We start from the raw sequence: 25,580 nt of genomic DNA on the forward strand, positions 1-25,580 counted from the left end.
TTTGAAAACAGGACAAAATGTGCTGAGGCAAGAACACAACTGGCAGATTCGAGGCACAGCAAGGAAGCAGGTAGAGCAGGGGAGCTGTGCCAGAAGGGCTGGGAGACCAGATCATAGAAGCCCTTCCAGGAGCTTGTAAGGACTCTGGTTTATATCTAAAGGAAATGTGTAAGCACTGCTGGTTTTCAGCCATGGGGGGGGCCATAATCTGACTTATGCTTGAAAAAGGATCTCTCTCTTTAATGTGTTAAAAATGAATCATAGTATGGGGATTAACGTAACAATAAAAAAAAATTTAAAAAAAAAAAAAGAATCATAGTGAGGCAGGGTCGAGGACAAAAACTATTGCACTATCCAGCAAAACATGAGGATGGCTCAGCAGTACAGAAAGCATGAAATAATCATATTCTACATATATTTTAAATCTACAGCAATAGGGTTTCTAATAGAGATGTAGAATATGAGAGAAAGAGAAGAATAAAACTTGACACAAAAGTTTCTGGCCTTGTGCAAATGAAAGATAAGAATTGATAGACGGAGATGGGAAGGCAGGATATGAAATAGTGTTTGTGGGAAGAAATCTAGACTTTAATTTTTCAGATATTTATTAGGAACCTAAATGGAAACAGAGAATAGATATTTGGGAGAATGGGATTTGGGGGATAATCCTGGACTAGAGATATAAATTTGAGAGTTGTCAGCATACACCTGCTTTTCAAAATACCAAAGGCGTGAATATAGAGAGGAAGGAGAAGCCCAAGGATTGAGTCCAGCCACATTCTAGCATTGGTTTGGGAATAGTTTGGGAAGAAGAGGATGAGCCAGCAAAGGAACCTAAGAAATAATAATGGCAAGTGATGTAGGACAAAAGCTGAGAGAGCATAGTGTCCTGGAAGGCGCCAGAGGAACGTGTGCCAAATAGGAGGGAGTGACAACTATCTCTAATTCTGCAGATATGTCAGCTCTGACCAGGGCTGAGTTTAGAGCAATGGGAACCTGGGAAAGTGGTGTGGGCAGCACAGTGGGGACAAAAATCTGAATGGAAGGGATTTATGAGGGAATGAAGGAAGAACTGAAAGCAGAACACATAATGGTTTTCAACTTTTTCTTTACCAATCTCTTCCCCATCATAAGGTTGCTTTTTAATCTCAGTTAATAATCTTAAACCTTTCTTCACTGAAAGGTGTTAGTAATTGAATAACTAAAAATATGAGTTATACAATTCTTCATTTTCCCTCCATCCACCTACAAACACACTTGCACCGTACCTGACATTTCCTCTGTTTTCTGTCCTGTTAGAATGGCAGATATTTCCAGCTTTTAATCAAAGGACACTTACTTGAATTAGACTGTAGGTTCCATGTCCTTCTGAGGGATTTTCATCCTTCAGGAACTCCCTTTCTTTTGTATAATTAGTACCTCCCCTCTAATGAATCTACCCCATGCCATCATGCTCTTGTCATTTTCAGCTTTAAAAAGCAAACCAAAAATTCTTCCTTGATGCTACTTCAGACCCAATTTCCTTCTCCCTTTCACAGCCCAACATTTCCAAGTAGTCGTTTCTGTCTGTTTGTTTTACATACTCTGTCTCTGCTTTCTCACCACATACCACTTTTCAACATCAGAGTTAAAGGACAGCAGAGGTGTAATGTGAGGGAGCAAAATTTGAGGATGGTGAAAAGAAGTATCTCTGAGGATGATATCAAGATGGCCCTTCAGCCTGGCTGGGGGAAAGGGGGACAGTTAAGCATAGGTTTGGACAACTGGACAGTTCTTGATGCCTTCCTTGAGGATGACAATGGAAACAGCTATTTGAAGAGGAGCGTGGAGTGCCATAAGCAAAGGTTCAGGGAGGCAAAGATGAGGGACACTGTCACTAGGGTGGGAAGAGAATGGCAAGGGGGGGATGGTTGACGTTATAGATTTCTACAGCCTGACACACAAGTTCTTTCTGTTCTTCATAAAACAAAAACAAAAGACAAAACTCGACAGAATTGGCAAATCCTGGCACTAGGCTTTCGTGTCTTCCACCTCAGACATCAGGCACACATACAGCCAAGTTAGCCTATATGCTCCAAGAACTTTGAGTTTCCATGGAAAAATAATAAGACATCTGAAAAATGTTAACGCTGTAGGAGAAAAACAATGGTGCAGTCATTCCTTTCCTAGGTTTTTACACAAGAGAAACATGTCCATACAAAATCTTGTTTATAAGTGTTCTTAGCAGCTCTATTAGTAATAGCACCTAAGTAGAAATAACCCAATTGTCCATCAGTTGGTGAATAGTTAACATATGGTACAACCATATGACAGAATACTACTCAGCAATGAAAACAAATTAACTATTGTTACATGCAAAAACATGGAGGAATCTCAACTGCCTTCTACTATGTATAAACAGCCAGACTCAAAAGACTACATACTGTATAATCCTATTTATATGGCATTCTTGAAAAGGTAAAAGTATAGAAACAGAGAAAAGATCAGTAGATGTCCAGCACTTGGGTTGGAGGGAGGGACATACTATAAAGGAGCACAAGGGAACTTTTTCATCTGATGGAAGTGTTTTGTACTTCAGACGTGGTAGTGGTTATACAACTGTATTATGCTTTGTGAAAACCCATAGAAGTATACACTGAAAGGGTAAATTTAACAGTGGGTAAACTATACCTCAATAAACATGACTTTATTTTCTTATTATATTAGTCACCATACAGTACATGACTTTAAAAAGGAGAACTGTATCCGACATAATAAATAACATAGAAATTGAAGGACAGAATACATACTGAGCAAATTCTTGAATTGAAATATCAAATCAAGGAATCCCCTTGAAGGAATTAGGAAGCAATAAATAGAAAAAAATATATAAAGATTAAGGCTTATGGAAAACAGAAACAAAAGTGACAAAATCACTTTATAAGAGTCCCAGGAGGAAGAAACATTTGAAAACTAATGACTAAAAGCTATCCTGAATGTGAGGGACAGAAAAGATTGAAGACTTCAAAGGAGAGGTCACAGAGAGTACCAATCCAGACATGTAAGAGAAAAAAAAATGCGCATTTACATTATAAGAAAAATCAGTCATATTATAGATAAAGATAAAATTCTACAAACCAAGAAACAGACTCTTTTTAAAAATTTTTTTATTATGTTCAGTTAGCCAACATATAGTACACCATTAGTTTTTGATGTAGTGTTCAACGATTCATTAGTGTAAAAACCCCAGTGCTCATCACAACACAGTATTACAGGAGAAACAGACTCTTAATCCTAGAGAACACACTGATGGTTACCAGAGGGGAGGTGGGTGTGGGGATGGGTTAAATAGGTGGTGGGGATTAAGGAGTGCACTTATTGTGATGAGCACTGGGTGTTGTATAGAACTATATTGTACACCTAAAACTAATATAACACTAATATATTTAACTATACCAGAATTAAAATAAAAAACTTAATAAAGAAGTAAGAGTTGGACAGCCAAAAAAAAAAAAAAATTCTAAAAGTTTACAGAGCCACACTGTAAATGATCACTCTGTAGCAGAGGACTAAATGTCATGCTGGCAAAATACTTCACAAGTATGTTGTTGAAGAAAAAGAACCTAGGGCGAAAAAGTATGAAGAGATAGGACCTATAATTTTCTGTTCAACAAAACTATAATTTAAATGAAAGAGCAAAATAAAGATATTCTCAAAAACATAGGCCACAGAATCAACACAAAACCACCTTGTTGTATATAATTTTCAGCAAGATTCCACCAAGAAAAATAATTAATCCAGAAAAAAGCTATCAATGTGTGAGAAATCAGGATCTAAATAAAGAAGATCTCAAGAAAAATATAACAAAGATATTTCAAGGTTTAAAATTGATAGGAAAATAAACATAATTATAATCTTTAAGAATTTATGTGGAACTAAGAAAAGTAACAAAAATGTAAAATAAAATATTCAAAATTTTTTAAATTTTCAAATCAGTAAATGTCAAAATACTAGAAGGAAAGCAGGAAAGTAAAAAAAAAAAAAAAAAAAGACTTAGGATTCCAGATAAACAGATTCTCTAGATTGAATATAAAAGTGATATCCAGAAATATTTTGTCCTGAAAATAATTAGACCAGAGGGCACAAAAAAATTAAAAAAAACAACAACAACTAAGTAACAGAAATTAGTAAAAAAGTAATAAGGAAAGAAAGTAATAGAAAATAGTAACAAAGATATATCTAAGAAAACATGAATTTAAAATTATATATATTACCTACATGGGGTCACTGTTTTCACACTAGATTAAGAACAACCTCAAGCTCAAAAGGATTATATATGCTAGAAAAGGTTATAAAAATCAAAAAGATGAGAATGAACACCACACATAAGCAATAGCAACACAGGTTCAAAATATATAAGTCAAACCTAATAAACAGTACTCTAGCTTTATCTTTGTCTTGCTCTCAGCAGCAATTACCACGATTATATTCTCTTAAATACTCTCCTCTTGTAGCTTCCATGTTACCACATAGTTCTGATTTTCCTCTTACAATAATGGACATTTCATCTCCTCTGCTGGCTTCTCCTCCACCCCCTTTATTGGACCTGCAATGTTTTGTTCCTTGGAGCTCTCTGTAGGGCACTCACAACATTGATGTGCGCATCGTTCCCAGGTCTCTCCTACTAGTTCCAGACACACTAGGTTAATGCCCCCCGATACACACTTCAAACTCATCCTGTCCAAAATGAACATAACCCTCTTCCCTCCTCTACATGGTTGTCTATGCTCAAGGCAGAAACCTAGAGTTCATCCATGATTCTTCTCTCCTTGACTACTCACACCCAACCCCACAGCAAGCCTAAAATACCTCTCACAAACCCACATGCTTCCCTCTGGCTCCCCTGAGCCCACCCCATCTAGGCATCATCACTGACTGCTCCTCTGACCTCAAGAGCCCCCCACAGGAGCCATCATGATCATTTTCAATGGTTTCATATTATTCCCCCCATATTTTTGTATCTTCCCATTTTCCATGGAATCCAAACTTTACACCATGACAAATATAAGCATACCTTGTTTTATTGTGCTTCACTTTATTGTGCTTTGTAGATAACGAGTTTTTCACAAATTGAAGTTTTGTGGCAACCCTGTGACAAGCAAGTTTATCAGCACATTTTCCAACATTTGCTACTTTGTGTCTCTGCACCATATATTGGTAATTCTTGCAATATTTCAAACTTTTTCATTATTATTATATTTGTTATGATGATCTGTGATCAGTAATCTTTGATGTTACAATTGTAATTGTTTTGGGGTGCCACGAACCATGCCCATATAAGATGGCAAACCTTATCTATAAATGTTGTCTGTGTTCTGACTGTCCCAACAGCTATTCCTCAATCTCTCTCCCTCACCTTGGGTCTCCCTATTCCCTGAGATATAACAAAATTGAAATTAGGTCAGTTAAGAACACTACTCGTAAGTGTTCATGTAAAAGGAAGAGTTGCACATCTCTCACTTTAAATCAAAAGCTAGAAATGATTCAACTTAGTGAGGAAGGCATGTTGAAAGCCAGGATAGGGCCAGAGCTAGGCCTCTCATGCCAAACAGCCAAGTTGTGAATGCACAGGAGAAGTTGTTGCAGGAAATTAAAAGTGCTACTCCAGTGAACATATGAGTGATAAGAAAGAGAAACTGCCTTATTGCTGATATGGAGAAAGATTTTGTGATCTGGATAAAAGATCAAAATAGCCACTAACATTCCCTTAAGCCAAAGCCTAATCCAGAGCAAGACCCTAACTCTCTTCAATTCTCTGAAGGCCAAGGGAGGTAAGGAAGCTGCAGAAGAAAAGCTTGAAGCCAGCAGAGGTGGGTTCATGAGGCTTAAGGAAAGAAGCCAATTCCACAACATCAAAGTACAAGGTGAAGCAGCAAGTGCTGATGTAGATGCTGCACCAAATTGTTCAGAAGAGCTAGCTAATTAATGAAGGTGCTATACTAAACAGAAGATTTTAAATGTGGACGAAACAGCCTTACATTAGAAGAAGGTGCCATCTAGGACTTTCATAGCTAGAGAGGAAAAGTCAATGCCTGGCTTCAAAGCTTCCAAGGACAGGCTAACTCAGATGTTAGGGGCTAATGCAGCTGGTGATTTTAAGTTGAAGCCAGTGCTCATTGATGATTCTGAAAATCCTAGGAATAATCCTTGAGAATTATGCTAAATCTACTTTGCCTAGATGACAGCATGTCTGTTTATAATATGGTTTACTGCCTATCTGAAGCCCACTGTTGAGACCTACTGCTCAGAAAGAAAGATTCCTTTCAAAATATCACTGTTCATTGACAAAACAGCTGGTCACCCAAGAGCCCTGATGGAGATGTATAGCAAGATGAATGTTGTTGTCATGACTGCTATTACAATATCCATTCTGCAGCTCATGGATCAATGAGTACTACTGACTTTCAAGTCTTACTACGTCATTTGCCGACAACATGGGAAGACCTTGAGAATATTACGCTAAGTGAAATAAGTCAGACAGACAAATACCATATGATTTCACAAAAATGTGGAGTCTAAAAAACAAAACAAATGAGCAAACAAATAAACAAAAGCAGAAAAAACTCATAAATACAGAGAACAAACTGATTGTGGCCAGAAGGGAGGAGGTAAGGGCACTTAATAAATACTTGTTGAATGAAACAGTTGTCTTAAATTTAGTGACCTAGAAAAATGTATTTTTAACACTATAAGCATTAAATATTTGTTAAATAAATCAATAATATATATTATTATTCACATATTACTACTTAAGTCCTATTCCTATTATAAAATATAAAGTACTTTTTATACGTTCAACAAATAGAATAAAAATATATTTTAAAATTTATATAGCCTCGGAAATCAAACAATATTTCATATTTTTAGATTAAAAGATTTAAAGAATATATAATGAAATAGATAAATATAATAACTACAATTATCTATTTGTAGGTCCTCTCTGCTAAAATATAATTTCTTAATATTGATGATTATTGGTTACTGAGTTCCTATGTCATTATTAATGAATAATTGTAGTTTTGACAATCCAATCAAAAATTAAGATACTCTTCTAGTTATAAGCAATTCTGTACATTTAAAACCTGCTTTGTATACACAATGTACAACTTTTAAAGGGAACCTGAAAAAAGTGTTTATACTCACTCCAAGAGTGAAAATACAGCTGACCAAAAAACCCTAACAATTATAAAGAAAAAGCCACAACCATTTTGAAAATTTAGTGAGTAGATCTGTATTAAATATTTAAAAAAACAATTTGGAGAAATGTAATATTTTATTCCAACAAATGAAAATGACTATAAAAAGGCAATAAGTAAATACTCAATTACAACAATTAATGACTTAGAAGTATCCTAACTATCTAAAATATCCAGGTTTCATCGCTTCTCGGCCTTTTGGCTAAGATCAAGTGTAGTATCTGTTCTTATCAGTTTAAAATATCCAGGTTTCTACCCCTTTGAGTCAAAGAACAACAAAATAAGCTTAGTCGACCAAAAGGAAAAAAGTTCCAGAAATAATACCTGTATGCAAGCTCTTAGCCTAACGTAACTTCAGTCTACTTCCTTTCCCATTCTGCAATTCTAAGTGACTATGAATTACATAAGTACTGAAGCTATGGTATGAGATAAGGATAAGCCACAAATTCTGTATGCGGTTCTTAAAATGCTTCTTAAAATGCCAACATATAAGGACAAAGTCTGATCGTCTGGCTTTCAAACTGTTTTGAACTTAACCCATAGTTAGTAATAAATTTTACTTTGTAACCCTGTACACACATACTTACATACATACATGTAAACAAATTGAAACCTATATCAACAATGCTACTCACTACTTGTAATAGAGTCTGATATTTTACATTCCTACTATTGTGTTTTTAAGATGCTGGTTGCTATTCAACTAAATTGACGTCCCAATTCACTATGGGGCCTTAACCTGCAGTTTAAAACCATTGATCTAGTCACTCTTATGGTTCAGCAAATTTTATTAAATATATACATACTTTCATTGTGTCAGAACCCAACAATGTCTGTGAGGAACTTGAAGGAGAATCAGAAGAATGCTGGAAAATAAAAAGGAAAAAGAAGGACAAACCTAAGATGCATCATACTCAAACAGAGGAAAATGAAGAGAAGCGAAGCAAATGTTTGAATTGCACATTCTAGTCTAGGGCATTACCATAGACAAGGAATCCTGTAAGACCTTATCAATGGTAGCACAGAGCTCTTCAGTTTGCTGCCTGAGCTGTGCAGGAAAACAAAACTGGAAGAATTGAAACCAGGTACTGAGTTAGCAATGAGTTTCGGGATTTTGTTTCAAAGTCATGGGTAATCTGAAGTCATTACCTCCAGAGGTGGGTATAAAGTGTTGTCCTTGAAGACACTTTCAGTCTTGGCTGGTTCATCGAGTGCCTAGTGATAAATGAAATAGTTCTCATGTGAGGCTTTTAGTCAAATATACATGGAGTAGAAAGTCTCTTCAAAGAAAGCCCTGTATCTCAATATTTCAAAACGGAAAAAAAAGAAAGACTTTGAATCACTTGATGATGAGCTATTATTTGGCATGGAGGCATTGCTCACATCTGTCTAGTTTCTCCAATGTAATAAGTATCTCCAATATAAGGTGTTGAAATAAAGAAAGGAAGCTGAGCTTTTTAACATACATACTGGAACTTGGATACATTATACATCCAGATGAGTCTTGTCCCCTTCAAAAAAGTCACTTTGGGAAGCTACACACAGAAATAATGATGTAGCCATTTCTCAAAATACTACAAAAACTATTTTTGAGGAAATGCTTCAGGGCCAGTTTAACAAAAAACATGCACACACAAGAGAGAAACTTGCCTCATTTTTAATCATTTATATGCAAAAAGTTTTGGTGACTTTATTCATCAGACTTGGCCTCAAATGACATCCAACTCTTTTGAAACGTATTTTTTACTTATTGTGATATAGTTCAGTTATCTACTTCAGGTATAGAGTTCAGATAGGGAGAAACTAAGATGGCACTCTGTAGAGTGTAGGTACTCCATTGAGAATAATTAAAGTATTACAGAACAATGGAAGCCAGTGTGTATTCCTCCCTGCTTGCTTTTTCATCTTCCACATGCACCTGAGAATTTTGTGTTTATCATCATGTGTATGTCTTTAATTTTTAAAACATATCAATATATTTATACATCACTAAACAATATATAAGGTTATGTTGTGCAATTCTTCTAATTTCATGTAAGTACAACATATGCTTCTGGAAATTTTTTGTATTTGTTTGCTAGTTTTAAACCACTTTATTATGGTATGGTTGACATACAAAAAGCTGTACCTATTTAATGTATGCAACTGATGTGTTTGGAAACAAGTATATATCCATGAAACCATGTCGACAGTCTATTGCCATAACATCCATCACCTCTGAAAGTTTCCTCTTGCTCTTGTTATTATTGTTTTCCATATAGCTATTTATTTAGTTGTTTGACCTCCACATTATATCCCATTGTATGCATATTCCACAACAAAATGGATACTTCTTCTAGTGCTGAATATTTAAGGTGCCCTGTATTTTTCCTCTTAGAAACTGTAACAACTATCATCCACGTACACGTATCTTTATAACATACTTGTAGTTTAGGACTAAAGATAAAGATAGTCAATTTTATCAGATATTGTCAAATTGTTCTTTAAAACAATTGCATAATTTTACACTCATAACTGCAATGAATGAGAGTTCCTGTTTCTCAGACTTTTAAAATGTTAACATCCTGACATACATAAAATATTTCCCTTTGGTTTTACACTGAATTTGCCTAATAATTTTTGAAGTTGGGCATCTTTTATGTGTTTACTGGCTAATCATGTTTCCTTTTATATATGTACTCATTGTTCTCTTGGGTAGTCTGCTCTTTATTCATTTGTTGGAAAATTTTATATAATCTGGATGCAAAGTATTCGTCAGCTAGATGTGGTGCAATGTCTTCTCCCAGTCTTGCCTTCCCTTTTCATGATTGCCATGTCTTATGATAACACACACAGGTTTTCATTGCAATATGGTCAAAGACTTCATCATTTTCGTTTGTGATTGGTGTTTCCTTTAAGAAATTCTTTCCTAACCTGGTAAGTCACTCCCTTGGGCGGTAGTCTTAAAAGTTGGGGTGCTACATATGTGGTCTAAATTCTTCATGCCTCATGGAGAAGCTGGGAGTTGGGAATTCTCTCCCAACTGCATGAAGCTGTGCCAGTATTGGAGTTTATAAGGACAGTGTGTCTCAGTCTTTTTTTTTTTTTTTTTTTAACCTGTTTTGATATTCTCATTCACCCAGTGGGTAGGAGTCACTCACATAGTTCCTGGATTTCTCTCAGAGGGAATTGCTCCACATACAGCTGTACATTTGGTGTGTCTGTGGGAGGAGGCAAGTTCAGAAGCCTCCTATGTCACCATCTTGGTCCCACTCCTTTATCATCTCTAATATTTATTTGTGTCTACCTACTTTTTTAAATAATCAACTTTTCCAGAGAAGGATCAATTTCTCATCTCTCAATTGGACTACATTTTCATTTTGATCTTCTTTAGCATATTCATATTCCATTTAAGTAATATCTGTTCATATCTTTATTAATTCCTTCCTTCTACATTTTTTGGTTTTATCCTGACCTTCCTGAATGTATTCCTTTTGTTGCATTTCACAAGTTATGATATGTAGTATTATCACTGTCATCCAATTTTCAATACATCTTTAAACATTTCTGTTAAGATTTCTTAGATTCATTGGTTATTTAAAAGTGGTTTTCCCTTTTAGTTTTTAAAAATATGAGGATTTTTCTCAATTTTAAAATTACCTACTAATCTAGTTATATTATGGCCAGGGAATTTCTTCTTGATAATAGTGACTTTTTATGAGTTTGAGATTTATGACATAAGACATGGTTTTGTAAATATTCCATTTATGCTTAAAAAAATATCTATCTTCTAACTGTTGTCTGCAGGTTTCTGCGTATGTGCAAGTGTGTATCTGATCGAAATTATTCATTGTTTTGTTCAAATTACCTCTAGTTTTACTGGGTTTCCTGCATACTTATTCTATCAATAATTGAAAGTGGTATCATCAAATCTCAGAGAATGATAGTGGGTCTGTTAATTTCTCCCTGTGATACCAGCAATTTTTGCTCAACATAGTTTGAAGCCATTTTATTAGCTACATTCATAATTAGAAGTAATCCTCCCTCATGAATTAAATATTTATCATTATGAAGTGACCCTCTATCTCACCAGTAATGCTTTATGTCTTAATATCTATTTTGCCTGATATAACCAAATGCTCTGATTAGCATTTTACCAGTACATCATTTTTTGCCTCTTTTTTTTCAACTTCCTGCATTCAAACATTAAAAATCAGTAGTTTATAAATAGCAGATGTCTAGAATTCATTTTTTGATCCAGTCTAATTCCCATTGTTTTTTAATTGGAGAGGTTAACATTTCTTTTATTACAATTACTTACATATTTAAATGTTGCCAAAACATTTGTTTTATTTTTGTTTCCCTTTTCCTATTTCATTTTTATTCAATTTTTGAATATTTTAATTGATTAAATTTGTTTTTTTCTAACAGATTTTCCCTCCACTAATTTGGATATCATGGCAAAAAAATGCTAGAGACTTTCATTTTCTCGGACACAGATATATATTTCCTTGGTCTCAAGAATTAAGGTATGAGCTTGTGACTTATTCTTGGGAAATAAATGTGAGTAGAAGTCATACATAACCTCTGGTGCAAGGCAGCTAAGAGTGGATATGACTTTCCATCATTCTCTCTTTCATCTTCTTCAGATAACTAAGATACAAGATGGAAGCAGACTACCTTCCTAATCACTGAATTACTGAGAACTCAGGTGGGAGAGCCAAAATGAACTCTATTAAACTGTGATATGGAAAGGAAATAAACAATGATTGTGTTAAGCCATTGAAACATCAGGGTTTGTCCACTGTGGCAGTGAATGTAGCTTACATTAAAACAAATATAAATTTATAGACTATTTTTTTTTTTACAAATTAACCTTGAAAAATTTTCTATTTATACCAAGGTCTAAACCAAGCAATACAAAATCTAGATTCAATTCACATACTATTCAAGAATCTAGCAATTGTATAGCTCTCTTTACCCCCTACCCTTGTTTTTGTTCTAATTGCCTCATAAATACATTTAAATATGCTAGCAACACCACATTATCATGTTTTAATTTTTGCCTTAAACAGTTACATGTATGTTAAAGGAATTTTTACAAAATAATATTTTACAGTTATCCACATGTTTATTATTTTCCATGCTCTGCATTCCTTCTTGAAGTTCTGAGTTTATTATTTATTATCTTCAGCTTGACAAACTTCCTTTAGCATACTTTGTTGTGCAAATCTGTAATCAACAAATTCTCTTAGTCTTCTTTCAGCTGAAAATATCTTCATTTTGTCTTCATTCTTGAAGGGATTTTCCCTAGCAACACAACTTAGTTTTTTTTCCTCTCTCTCTCTCTCTCCGCATTTAAAGGTATTATTCCATTGTCTTCTGGCCTCCACTGTTTCTAATGAGAAGTTAGCAATTATTGTATTGTTGTTCCTCAGTATGTAATGCATTGTTTTTCCCTGACTGCTTCCAAAATTTTCTCTTTATATTTGATCTTTAGAAGTTCGATTGTTATATGCCCAGGCATGGTTTTTTTTTTTAATTAAACATTCTGGGGACTATCTGAGCTTCTAGAAAGTATACATTTACATATTATACCAAATTTAGAAAAATTTTAGCTGTTATTCAAATATTTTTTCTGCCCCATTCTCTGAGACTCTAATTACATTTTGATATCCCCCATGTCACTGGAACTCTGTTCATCTGTTGAATTGTGTTCCCCTTTTATTCAGATCAGATAATTTCTAGCAATTTATCTTCAAGTTCACTGACACATCTGCACCTTCAAATTTTTCTTAAACAAATACACTGAATTTTCTATTTCTAATATTTTATTTTTCAACTCTAGAATTTCCATTTGAGTCTATTTTAGCTTCTACTTTTGTGAAGTCCTATATAATTCATTATCAGCATATTTTCCTTTATACCCTTGAGGATAGTTACAAGAATAGCTTTAAATTCCTTGCTAGCAAATTGCAACACCTGGAACATCTTTGGGTCAATCTCTGTGAATTACATTTTCTCTTTGAGGATGGTTTACATTATCCTGTTTCTTTGTATGTCTAGAAATTAGAAACTTTTGAATCCTAGATTTGTTGTTATTGTTGTTTAGTTTTAGCAGGCAATTAATTCAGCTCCAAACTCTGTCTTCCTGATTGTGGGCAGCAGCTGGAGTCTCTGTTCAGTTATTTTATCCTTAGCTGGGCTTAGCTGGGCTTACCAGGCACATGTGTAATTCAATGGTCATCCAGGGGTTTGGACAGAGTTTATATGCAACATTTGGGGCTTCCTTTCTGTGACTCACTCTTTTCCTGGATTCTCCCCTCACTTTCCAGATCCTGTGTAACTTTACATTCTCTTCTCTGATTCCTCATCCAGTAAGCCTGCTGGTTTCTTGCTGAGTTTTCGTTTGCTCTATGGTAAAGAGACAAGGAGCCTCCCGTAGGTGAAAACTCATAAAATCTAGAAAATCACTCAATTCTGTTATCTCTTTACAAACGTTGAATCTATTGCAGTTTCTACCTGCTCTTGGTCACTTGGTCCAGTACTTTTAGACAATTATGTTTTGTATTTTGCCCACAGTTTATCAGAGTTATTTACAAAAGAGTTGGTCCAATACCAGCTACTCTTCCATTTCTAGAAGCATAATGAAACAAACAAATTTTCATTTTTTAGCACAGATTTTCCTTATCACAGAGACTGTGTAAATTCAAATTTTCAAACCCACTTCAGGGTAGGCTTATGGTTAAAGATTCTGTTTTTTCCTACCCTGAGCCCAGGCTGATATAAAAAAATTTGCTTGTCATTTCCCTTTGCAATTTTTTTTTTTTTATCCATCTTGTAATTGAGAGTGTAACCCTTCAAAGAACCCTGGCTTTATGACAGGTAGGCAATTCCAGTCCTCATCTCACTCAGCCCCAAATCTTTCTCTCCCTTCACCAAGTTGATAGTAAATCCCAATCCCTATGATTAGTGAGCACAATATCTTCAGAATAACTAAGCATCCTGAATATAAAAGTGCTTTTGGTATTTGACCCTTGGGGATTTCCCCTACTTTTTTATGAGCTCAGCTTCATATTTGGGGTGAATCACATGCAATTGCTGTGTTCAACTGGATATTACAGGCTGTCCTGTCCTGTTATTTAGATTTACCTTCTATTCCTCCTTTCTTCATCATCAATCTGATATACCCACATTCTGACCAGAGAGTGTCAGAGCAGCTCTGGAACCATGCAATCTAAGGCTCAACACAATCAATTTTTCCCCTTCTAACAGAGCCAGTGCTATAACAGATCCAGAACTATTAATCTTCACCAACAGGAACCATGTGTAGATGCTAGTTGGCATTTTGGCCTAGGATATATGCCTAAGAATTCAGAAAAGTTACATCTAAAAATAAGAATTTACATCTCCTCATTTCAATAAGTCACAAAAGAAAATATTGTCTGGAAATTTTTTTTTTTTTGCAAAATCTACTATTCTGGATTAACAAAATATAAAACATTATCTGTGATAACCTAATAGAAAGTGTGTGTGATTGCCTCTTTCATACCATAAAAAGTTTTTCTTTTGCCTTCCTCCTTTGTCCTCTAAACTTACTAGTCATGAGTAATGGATAGCAGGAACAGAAAATTTCATAAAGATAACTCCTGGTTGTTATCTTTAACAAGCGTTAAAGATAACTGGTGTTCAGATAGTTTAATTTTTCTCTGACACGTGTCTTAATTACCTATTTACCTTGCTGTTATGGACATGGCCAAATACGTGACCCCTACCACTGAGCAGATGGAACCAACAGTTTATTAGTCAGATATATTCACAGCCTAGAGGAAGAGAATGCTGCACACCACACAGGTCCACACAAGGGTTGTGCTCAGGTACAAAGTGAACAACCAAGGGTGGTGGAAGGCAGGCTTTGTAGTATCAAGAGGGTGACATACGTGTCCCCTGGTTTGTAGAAGGTTGTGATTGCCTTGTTTGATTCAGTAGGAACTGCACCTGGTCAGTTTGATAAGGAGGGTTAGGGGACCTTATCTGGGCGGGGGGACAGTGGGGAGGGAAACTTGAAGTTAGGCTCCTTGAGCCCCCTCCAATTTCACTACACGTCAAGGTGGCACATAATATGGGGCCTTAATTTTAGACTTTACACCGCACAGGGCTTCTAATTACAATGATCATTATGGAGAAGAAAAAAGTCAGAAATCAATGACAAGGACTAAGAACAAACTCCTTAGGGGAGCAGTTTGATCTAGCCCTTCTTCACCTTTCCAATAATAGCTTCTATTTTCTCTTCATTTGCAAGCTGCTCTTCAACCGCAAAGAACCACTTGAGTTCTTTGACCTTGTGGTTACCCTTTAACTACATGTTATTAACTCTGCCTGAATTGTCCTTCCTTCACTCTCAGCTCACTTCAAGAATTCCTATTCATCCTAAAGATCCTAATCAAATTCCTTTATGAATTATTTTTGGCCCTCATACTAAGAAAAGTTTGTCATTCCCTCCTTGGGCACCATATTACTTTGTACATACTTTAAGCATATTATATCATAATTACTTTTCAACAGTATCTATACCCAATTTGACCATTTGTCCCTAACACAATCAGAAAAATATGGTATTTATCTTTATAGTCCCAGGATAGAGCCAGTGATATGTGATCAATAAAGACTTTTAGGATGAATTGAAAGCATAAAGTAACAACTAAATGGAGTTAAATGAATAAATGAATCATACAAATAATATGATTTTAATCTTCCTTGGTAAAATGTTCTAGAGAAGTAGTTTAAACTCTTTGAATATTTGAAATAACAAATACTTTACTTTTTTTCCTGCATTTCAATTAAATTTGTTTACCATCAAAGATCTGAGCGTATGATTGGTGTTAATGTAATGAGCAGGTGTTTTTTCAGCCACAATCAAATAAGGTTAATATCTTGGTTACTCTGCAAGAACTTACTATAGGCAAACACAACTTTCAGTAGGCCATTTAAAATATTGAAATTTACTCAAAGAATGAAAAAACTATCTACCCAGAACCCTTGGAAAATTAAGGAAGATAACTGGTATTAGGTGAATAATGCTGAAACTTTGAAATAGGGCAATTTTCAGACTGCATTAAAATTTTGGAGAAAAGGTTATTTTGAGTTTCAATAGATTATAAATTTACTAGAATTGATTTTTTTTAATTGATGAGTAGTTATTTGTCAAATGTATCACCTTGATTCACTCCTCTGCCAGCCATAAAGAGTTTTTTTCTCTGTGGTATAAAAATATATTTAAATGAAAATATATTAAATCTCCATTAAAAAGATTCTAACCATAGATTACTTTTTGACACCTTAGCCAGCAGGAATGTATTGATGTTTTTTTAGATTTATTAATTTTGAGTGAAGTTGTCTCAGAATATCCTCCAATAAAAGATGTGTATTAAAAACATATATTTTCTACCAAATTGGACTGTAGCTATGTGAGACATAAATGGTGAATGTTTTGAATCCTATTTTTAAAGATTCTTAACTAATGTAAAGTTATCAGGAATAGTTTCATTCAAAGTAGTTATCTTTTGCTCAGCACAGCCAACTGTGGGATCCAGTTTTTAAAAAGAGACCTAGTAAATCAGATTTTTAGTAGAAAATAGTTTCTGAGCTCAGCATTACACCATAATTAAGAGCCAAGAACTATGAACGAGCACTGTAAATCGAGGTTCTTTTGGGAATATATGCCAATAAAGTATAATAGGTGCTTCTCATCTGAAAGGAGAACTTTGATGGAACTGCAGGCACTTTTAAGTCAGATATATTAAATCAGTCTAACCTGCTTTCTGGAAATAGGATTAAGTTCTAGAAATCTGAAGACAGCATGAATCAATTGTACTCTAAATAGAGCCAGAAAGTAAACTGCTTTCAAAGGAAGAATAATCTAAAAGGGCCTGTAAACTTTTCGTGATGCCTAGACTATCTAATTAGATTGGATTTCAAAAATTTAATGGGACAGTTACTCTATTTTAGTCATGATCAAATTAACCCTCCCCCCCCCCAAATGATTCATGCTGAACCTAAGTGCTCCTATACTTTGTTAATCTGACCAGCTATGTATTTGGTAGAATAAATCCTCTGAAGACTACCAAAGCTTTGTTTGATTTTCAGTCATTAACACAAAAGCATTTGTAGGATTAGAGATATCCTCAGCAAAATAAATCTCACTTTGATCATATAGTTGGAGATTCAGGTCTGAATAACTTTCAGATCTGAAGAAAATGGGGAAATGTACACTGTAAGCCAAAAGGGCTTCCAGATACTTAAAAGTACAGCTTCTTTAAAGATACAGATATATTTATCATTACATTGTTTTCATGATTGGTTTAAAATATTTAACAATTGAGGAAATCTACTTGGCATTTATAATCCCAAAATCATTGAAGAGTTGAACATCTGTTCCAACCACACAGAAGGAAGGGAATTTGTGCAAACCATTACAGCCTATTTCAAACCCATTCATTAAGGCTTAATAGCAGAAAAATTCATATTTTTCCTTCATTTAATCAAGGACATCAGAAAGTTGTGCCTTGTTTCCAGCCCAAACCTCCTTCATTGTAATGTGCCTCATCTCAGTAACTCAAGGAATTGGAGTTGGTTTATAAACACTCACTCAAGTCTCAGAGCTAATCATTTCCAATTCTCTTTAATTGTTCCTTACTAAAAAAACAAAAACAAAAGCTTTTGTTGCTCTAATTTGATGAGGATTTTAATATATTTTAGCAAGTAATGAAAAAAAGTATTGTAGGCAAAAATCCAAAATCATCATTTCTTGCTCAATATTTCACTTTAGCAAGTTGATTTCACTGTTGTATGGTGAACAGGAAAAGGATGGGAGATAATCATGTAAGGTCCAATTCAGCAACATACTAGCTCTGCTGCTTTGGGGGATTTACTTGGCATCTTTGAACATCAAAATCTTCACGGAGTTGTGAGGATAGCAAAACGTTGAATATTCACAGAATATTCAATATGGCAGCCATTGTGATTGTATTTTCTAGTTGTTAAAAAGTACTAAGTCTAAAATCAACTTACTTCCCTTATAGTGGAAGGTCCTTTATAGCTTTTACATGGAAGTAGTATTGATGAAGTTTATTCTACCCTAAAGGATTCTTAATTATCATCGCCCAGTTATCATACATTAGGGTCCTTTATTTTTATAATTCTTTGAGCAAAAATTTGCCTTAAAATCCTCTGAAATAAAATTGGACATTTTAGTGACCTACTCAGCTGCAAACTAAATTCATTCATTCATTCAATGAACATCTAACAAAAAACTACTATATTCCCTCAAATAGTTCATAGTAGAAAAAAAAAAAACCTACCAACATGTATAATTAAATATGGTTTGGTAAGTGCTTTAAAAGAGACGTGTGCATGGTATACAACTGCCTGAGGAAAACCAACTGGAATAGATTTGGGTCCTGGGCACTTTTCCATTGTCAGAGAAATGGGAACACATTCACTTGTACTAGTCAATTAAGAGATGTCTCTCTAGTATAGGCCATATGCTAAGCTAGCAACCATATTTTGTTAAATTTTTGAGACATGCAGAGATCTTAAAATATTCTCACAAAGACATATGTTTAATCAGATTAAAGTTTACCAACTCATGCTTTAAAAATTTAACCTGGCAATTTAAAATAAATTGATTTAAAAACTGACAAGACATCTCAAATCTTTACCATTCCATTTTTATAGCATAAGTTTTACAATTGTCTTCAGAATGGCTATTCTTTCACTTCCTTCCACTGGGAAAAATAAAACAATTTTTATATTAACTTTTATTTAAATAATTAACCCTACAATTTAAATGTGCCATTTATAAAATTGAGCTACTCCATTATTCTTCTTTCAAACTCACATAGCTTATGAATTAAATGTGTCTTGAAAAGGCAGATAGCAATGCCATTTGTTGGAAAATTGTACCTAACTCCAGCCTTGATTTTATCCTGAGGAATATTTGTGAGGAAAGGAACAGAGAACTTAAATTGCTTTAAAAAAATATGCTTTCATGGAAAAATATGAATCACTTGTGAAACAATAAAGATGCATATTGTTTTATTTCATGGAAATATTCCTTTCCTCATCTTTCCTTTCCTTAAATAATTTCATAATAAAAATAAAAAGCCATTTATTTGGAATGTTAATGTGAGTCCTTCAGTTTAATTTTAACTTTTTTACCTATTGCTATCGACTCAGATGATAAGAAGAAAAATTAGTCAATAAGAGAAAGATCTTTAACATTCTCTGAAAAGAACAGTAGCACACAGAGCAGGACTAAAAAGTAATGTCCATTTCAAAATTATTTCCTCTACAATATGGTTGAACATATTGTAATAAGGTTTGTGGACAGTCACAAATGCAAGCTGATCTGATTACTTTGTTCCTGCTTTATAATCACTTGTATTTCATCCTCATCTCAATCTTGGAGAAAATGATTATTGGCAGGAGATGAAGCCAAAGACTCTGAAGCTAACATGTTAAAATATGCCTTACATTTATCTCTTCCTATAAAGCCTTAGTTAAGACTTAAGCTAAAAATGCTTTCTTCCTAAACGTTCATGGGGAAAAAAATTACAGAATACAGAATAAGCTATAAATTTAAGTTTTGATGCAGACAATAAATTACAGAACAGAATTACCAGAAACCTCATGTCCCCTGCCAACAAAATGTACTCTTTTGAAAATGATAGGTTTCATTTAGGGGTGATTAAAGCTGAAACCAATCCAATGATTCAATGATAGCTTAATATGTGATTGAAAGGGATGCCTGTACTTCAATTTGGAGAAAATCTTGCTTTGAAAAATAGTATTATTTCTTAAGGTGATTCCAGTTCCTCGTTAATTATACTATAAAACAAAATGTGATATAAAACATCAACTATGAGTTTAATGTGACTAGGGGAGAGAATAATTGTTAAACTGTCTAAATTAAATTAGTTACTTCTATTTTTAAAGCATTCCACAGCATAGACCCTAACAGAATATTATAATGGGACCACAGCATCTCCCTTCCCTTTAATTGTGGTGTTCTGTGTGATATTAAAGGGATCTCATAAAATATTCCAAAGTGTTAATTCTTCCGAAAACAGAATTTCAGATGATTAGAGTCTTAATTTTCCTACTCAATTCAGAAACAAGTCCCTTTGATTTTAATGGCATAGGTTGAGTTCTATTATATAAACAGATGGATAAAAAGACCTAAATTACCAGATTTATTTTTTAAAAAACTACCACCGTGAAAGGAGTATGGAAATATCATTCAATATTAGTGAATATGGACATAAATGCTGATAAAATCTTGAGATAAGACTTTTGTTATTTAAAAATTCTTACAAATTAAAGTTTCTCATGGAGCAATACACAATATGGAAAAGCCAGCAAAAAAAAAAAAAAAAAAAGTGATATTATACAAAGGCTCTAAAGAAAAAACAAACATATGTCGTATCTTGTGACCTTCAAACAATTCATATATTTATGGTGTAAAACCAATTTCTCTTAGCCAAGAGACAATTACCCACACTAGTGTTTATGTAATAGTCAATCCTCCCTAGAAAAATACTATTGTAAGTTAGACATCATGATATTTATATTTTGTTGTATTAAAAAATAATAATTTTCCTAAAGAGTCTGTCTTATTCAAAATTTAAAACACAAAACCCTCTCCTATATGCACTTGCATTAGGTTCAATACATAGTGATGTTACCGTATACATTTATGAAATAGGTTTGTGATGATACTGGAAATTAAACTAATGACTCCTCATTTTGAATGACCAACAAATAGATGATGATCTCTAAAATCCATTTACTTGGAAGAGAAGAGAGCTGGTAGACAGAGATTCTGGAACCAATAATGATATCCAGCCTTATCTTTCAAAAGTCTTTCAAGACGAATTAACTCTTATTTTTCTAAATAGAAAACTAATATAGTAGTAGCCCACAGGTACTGGAGAATGTGTTAGGTTAGGTGAGATAAGTGTAATGCAGGGACACCAACAGGCCCCTATTCTCTTTGCCTGGCTGCTGAGGAGGAGATTTCTCCCATTTCTGTAGTCAGACACTGTGACCATATTTCAGAAATATCCATCTGAAATAGGCCGAGGGTCTGCGGTGAGAAAGCTTTGCACTATGACTCAACATAACAACCCCAGATAATAGGAAAAGGGACCACTGGTGAAAGTGTTACTTCCTGCATCCTCCTGAGCCTCCTGAAATCAGTGGTTAGGCCCATCTCATCTTTCCATGAGCTATAAAAGGTAGAAATTCAGAAGAGAAGCTGGAGAAAAAGTTGCAGATCTCTCTGCAGTCCAGTGACTCTTCAACCCCCCAGTTGAAAGCATTCACACATATAGAGCACAGACTCTGGACCACATGTAGATAAATCAGTTAGTTATCAGAGATTATAATAAAAGTGATGCTGCCCACTAATACCCACCTGTATGCTACTGAGCATTTCCCACTAATGATTCCTACAGTTTAGACAAGAGATCATGCAAAGATTTTATTTCCCAGATCATACTAAAATAATAAGAAAGTAAATTCATAAACCAGTGGTCAAAATACCACCTGGTTGGCAAACATTAACATTTTGACAAATGATAATAACAATATCTGAAACACTATAATTACACAGAAAAAAAAAGGCTTAATGCGCTGAGATAAATTGCCTAAATAAATATCATAAAAATAACATGAAATGAATAATTTCATTGGCTTGGTAATTGATTTCACTTCGATTCTGATATAATCCTCCATTTGGCCTTCATTTGAACATATGTTAATGTGCTTATTAAACAAGAGGTTTTAATTTAATTTACCTACTGAAGTAGAATCCTGTTATTTTATAATTAATGACTTTTAATAGCAAAGCAAAAATGCCCTAGAAGCATGTGAAAGCAGCTGGGTCACTGGAAGTAATCTCAATCCTCCCTCCTATTCATGGAGGTAGCATCAGTGGCTGGTGAGAATGGACAAAGAGGTTTAGCCCATGCTGGGATCTAAGGGGCTAAACTGGATACTCAGCTAACTTGCTTCTACCCTGCAGAAACCATTACTAGTCACCAAGTCTTGACCAAACTGGCCAGTTGCCCTCATGTAACCCCATTTTGCTTCTACTCTTTTGATCAATGTGAAAAGAGGTGGAAGCTCTTGAATATAACAACCACTTCAAATTCCAAAGGACAGGGATCCATTCAAATCTGAATCAAGTTTCCCAGGCCTGCTTTACAGTGGACTGGACAATTCTAAGCCCATATTGCGCCTCTGGTGATAAATCAATAGCATCTCAAATTCTATTCACCAAGATGCTTTCATCATGTGACCCTAAACTAAGAGCAACATTTTAGTAAAAGCAGAACTTCAAAACAGACATTTTGGAACACATAACAAAAACAACACTAGAAACATAAAATTCCCTCTGCTTTTGAGCCAACACTGACCTTCTGTTCCAAAAGCAATGTGTTTGTAGGGATTGCTGCAAAAGCCTTGTAGCTTGACTTGGTCTTGTATTGCTAGAATGAGTAACCAGAAAGCAAGAGTGGAGATGAAAAGGGGGAAGAATAGAACATAATTTTAGACTAGTTTCTGCCAAGTTAAATGACACGTTATCAAATGAAGAAAACAGTTATTACAACTTGTTTTTGACAGAAAAAAAAATTAGCTTACCATGTTAATATTTTATTAGAATGAGAAAAAAAGGAACATCACAGTAAAATATCAGCCTAGGGATTATAGGCAATTATGTGCTATACAGTTTCAGAACTTAAAAACACCCATTTCTACAAAGTTACATATAAATTTCTCATAAGCAGTGTGTCCTTCATAGGAGTACCACTAGTCTATAAATGCGGGTGGGCTTTTTGTTTTGTTTTGTTTTTTTGCTTAATTCTCAAAGGAAAGGGGTTCTTTTTTATAATGCCATAATTAACAAACGTTATGCCAATAAATTTAATTGAACTCTTGATACATTCTCTTGCATCATTCATAAAAACAAGGGTCGGAATACATAAAATTTAGCATCAATGTTTAATAAGTAGCATATTTTGAATAGAAGTTATATCAGCAATTTCACCCCATAATGAAAAAATTCGAAGGCCAAACTTTTGATCTTAAATTCACTTTTAAACTGCATCATCTCCTGCTCTTTCTAATGCAGTGATATTAATGAATCAAATGACAAAACATCCTGAGTTTTAAATAAAACTCAGAATAATGTAGTTCAGTTTTATGGAGTATTTGAAAGAGAGTGTTGAGCATGAAGAAGTTGTATAAATCAGAATACTAGGCATAATGAAAAGCCCAGTTTTGATATTGCTCTGGGTCCCACACTGCTTAACCAAGGTCAAGGCTCCTGATGCTTCAAAAGCCCCTGTCTCAGACAGCTTCCCCAGGGGCCCAGAGCCAGCTAGAAATTGGCACACGACTCCAAGCCCTCTTAGTCCCCTAGGCAGACCACAGGATCAGAGAAGAAGACATGATGGTCAAATAAAATAAAGCCTTGAGTTTTATGGATATAATTGAAGTAATTTTCCATTAAAAATGATGTGAGAAAGGTAAGGTAACACTCTCATTTCCTTAGAACGAAGGTGAGGTAGAGAAAAATCAAAATGCCAGGCCTGGAGGAAAAGTCTCGGGTGCCTTCAAGCCCTTGTCTCTATACTGACCCTCCACTGCTATAGTCCCATACGACATATTTTGGATAAGGACTGAAAATGAAATGCCATCCCTTTGAGGAGAATAACAGCGGGCACTCAGTACTAGGCAAATTATATGCATGGCCTCATTTAATTTCACGGAAGCCCTAGAGCTAAAGAACCAGGCACAGTACGGTCAAGGGACTTGTCCAAGATACACAGCCCATAAAGAACAGAAACAGGTTTAGAACCCAGGCCTGTTTGGATCCAATATCCATGCCTTCTCTACAAGATAATATTTTCTCTTAAAGAATATCTAAGCAGACAAAGAATACCTAAGAGCATATATCACTGATACTCCACAATGGTTTTATGGATACTTCACTGTAATAATAGTTTTAATAATAATAATAGCTAACAATCAATATGAGCCAGGTGCGATTCTAAAAGCCTAATGGGCATTATCTCATTCAATTATCACAACCAACCTATTAGGTAGATTCTATATCATATCCAGTTTACATATGGAAACTAAAGTACACAGATATTAAGTAACTTATCTAAGGCCACTAGGTAGTAAGTCATAGCTGGGACATGGGTGCAGGCAAGCCAGTCAACAACTGTGTACTTATCTACCATAGGCCCTTGCCTCTCATTTCGGGACACACAATCATTTACATTGTTTGTTCTCCTATCCCCAACTGCCCTAAAGTACATAGATGGACAAGCCTGTACAGAGAGATATATTGCTATTGTGAACATAATGCCATAGAATCTTAGAATTAGATGTGATATTGAAGACCATCTCGTTCAACCCCTCATCCAAGACATGAATCTCTCTGATCGATCCTCTGTTCGCCTACCACATGAACACTTGCCTACCTCCCAAGACAGCATGTTTAGGCCTAATTGTTAGAAGTGGTAAAAATAAATTCTGTCTTATACTGAGCCAAAATATGCTTCCTGTTAACTTACTCCATTGGTCCTTTCTACCCATCTTGGAATGATGACACATGTGAAGAGCTTGATTCTGCATGATAGTTGTACTGCTGTTTCCACCAAGCCCCTCCTTACTGATCCTCAATGGAAGAATTTCACTATCCTCATCACTTTCTTCTGTCAATATTCCTTTACATATTGAAAAGGTGTGTGTTGGGGTGCTTGGCTCAGTCAGTTAAGCATCTAGCTCTTGATTTCAGCTTGGGTCATGGTCTCAGGGTCATGAAATCAGGCTGTGTCAGGCTCCACACTAAGCAATGGAGCCTGCTTGGGACACTCTCCCTCTCCCTCTGCCCCTCCCACCACTCACACACTCACTCTCTAAATAAATAAATAATAAAATCTTAAAAAAAAAAGTTTATGTTTAACTAGATTTATTTTTAACACAAAGTAGAATATAATCATCACCTTAGGATATCAACAATAAACTCAATACAGTGAAGATGATAATAACTGGAATTGTCTCCTTGGTTTTTGTGGTCAGTTTAGAATATACAGGAGAGTGAAGTTGGAGTCATTTCATATTGTTGGATCACACTGAGTAGAGTATGCTACCACCTAAAATCCCTAATGCTTTCATCTTTTTTTTTTTTTAACATTTGTTGAAGTTAAATTCCAACGTAATTATGCTTTTTTTCTCCAGATCCCAAATAGTACTTCAGGCATTACTCTATCCAGTTTCATCTGATTAACT

The 25,580-nt window shown here is 34.8% G+C and overlaps 1 protein-coding gene and 1 pseudogene across 8 annotated transcripts in view; one reads left to right on the forward strand and one right to left on the reverse strand.

Moving 5' to 3' along the window:
• Window positions 1–25,580, reverse strand: part of MLIP (muscular LMNA interacting protein) — a 256,712-nt gene that overhangs the window by 74,090 nt on the left and 157,042 nt on the right. For 5 of the 8 annotated variants that reach the window (XM_032409636.1, XM_032409638.1, XM_032409634.1 and 2 more), the window contains 4 exons: window positions 22,694–22,765; window positions 8,385–8,450; window positions 8,218–8,301; window positions 8,042–8,101 (listed from right to left, as the gene is read on the reverse strand). In XM_032409636.1, coding sequence (XP_032265527.1) covers window positions 8,042–8,101; window positions 8,218–8,301; window positions 8,385–8,450; window positions 22,694–22,765 — 282 coding nt within the window. Of the gene's footprint in view, window positions 1–8,041; window positions 8,102–8,217; window positions 8,302–8,384; window positions 8,451–13,518; window positions 13,629–22,693; window positions 22,766–25,580 lie in introns of those variants that run through there. The other 3 variants (XR_004300192.1, XM_032409635.1, XM_032409637.1) reach the window with 3 other exon arrangements.
• On the forward strand, window positions 7,418–7,535 carry LOC116635929 (annotated as a pseudogene).

The sequence above is a fragment of the Phoca vitulina genome, unplaced genomic scaffold (genome assembly GCF_004348235.1).
Source record: "Phoca vitulina isolate PV1807 unplaced genomic scaffold, GSC_HSeal_1.0 scaffold11, whole genome shotgun sequence".
Taxonomy (NCBI): Eukaryota; Metazoa; Chordata; class Mammalia; order Carnivora; family Phocidae; genus Phoca; species Phoca vitulina.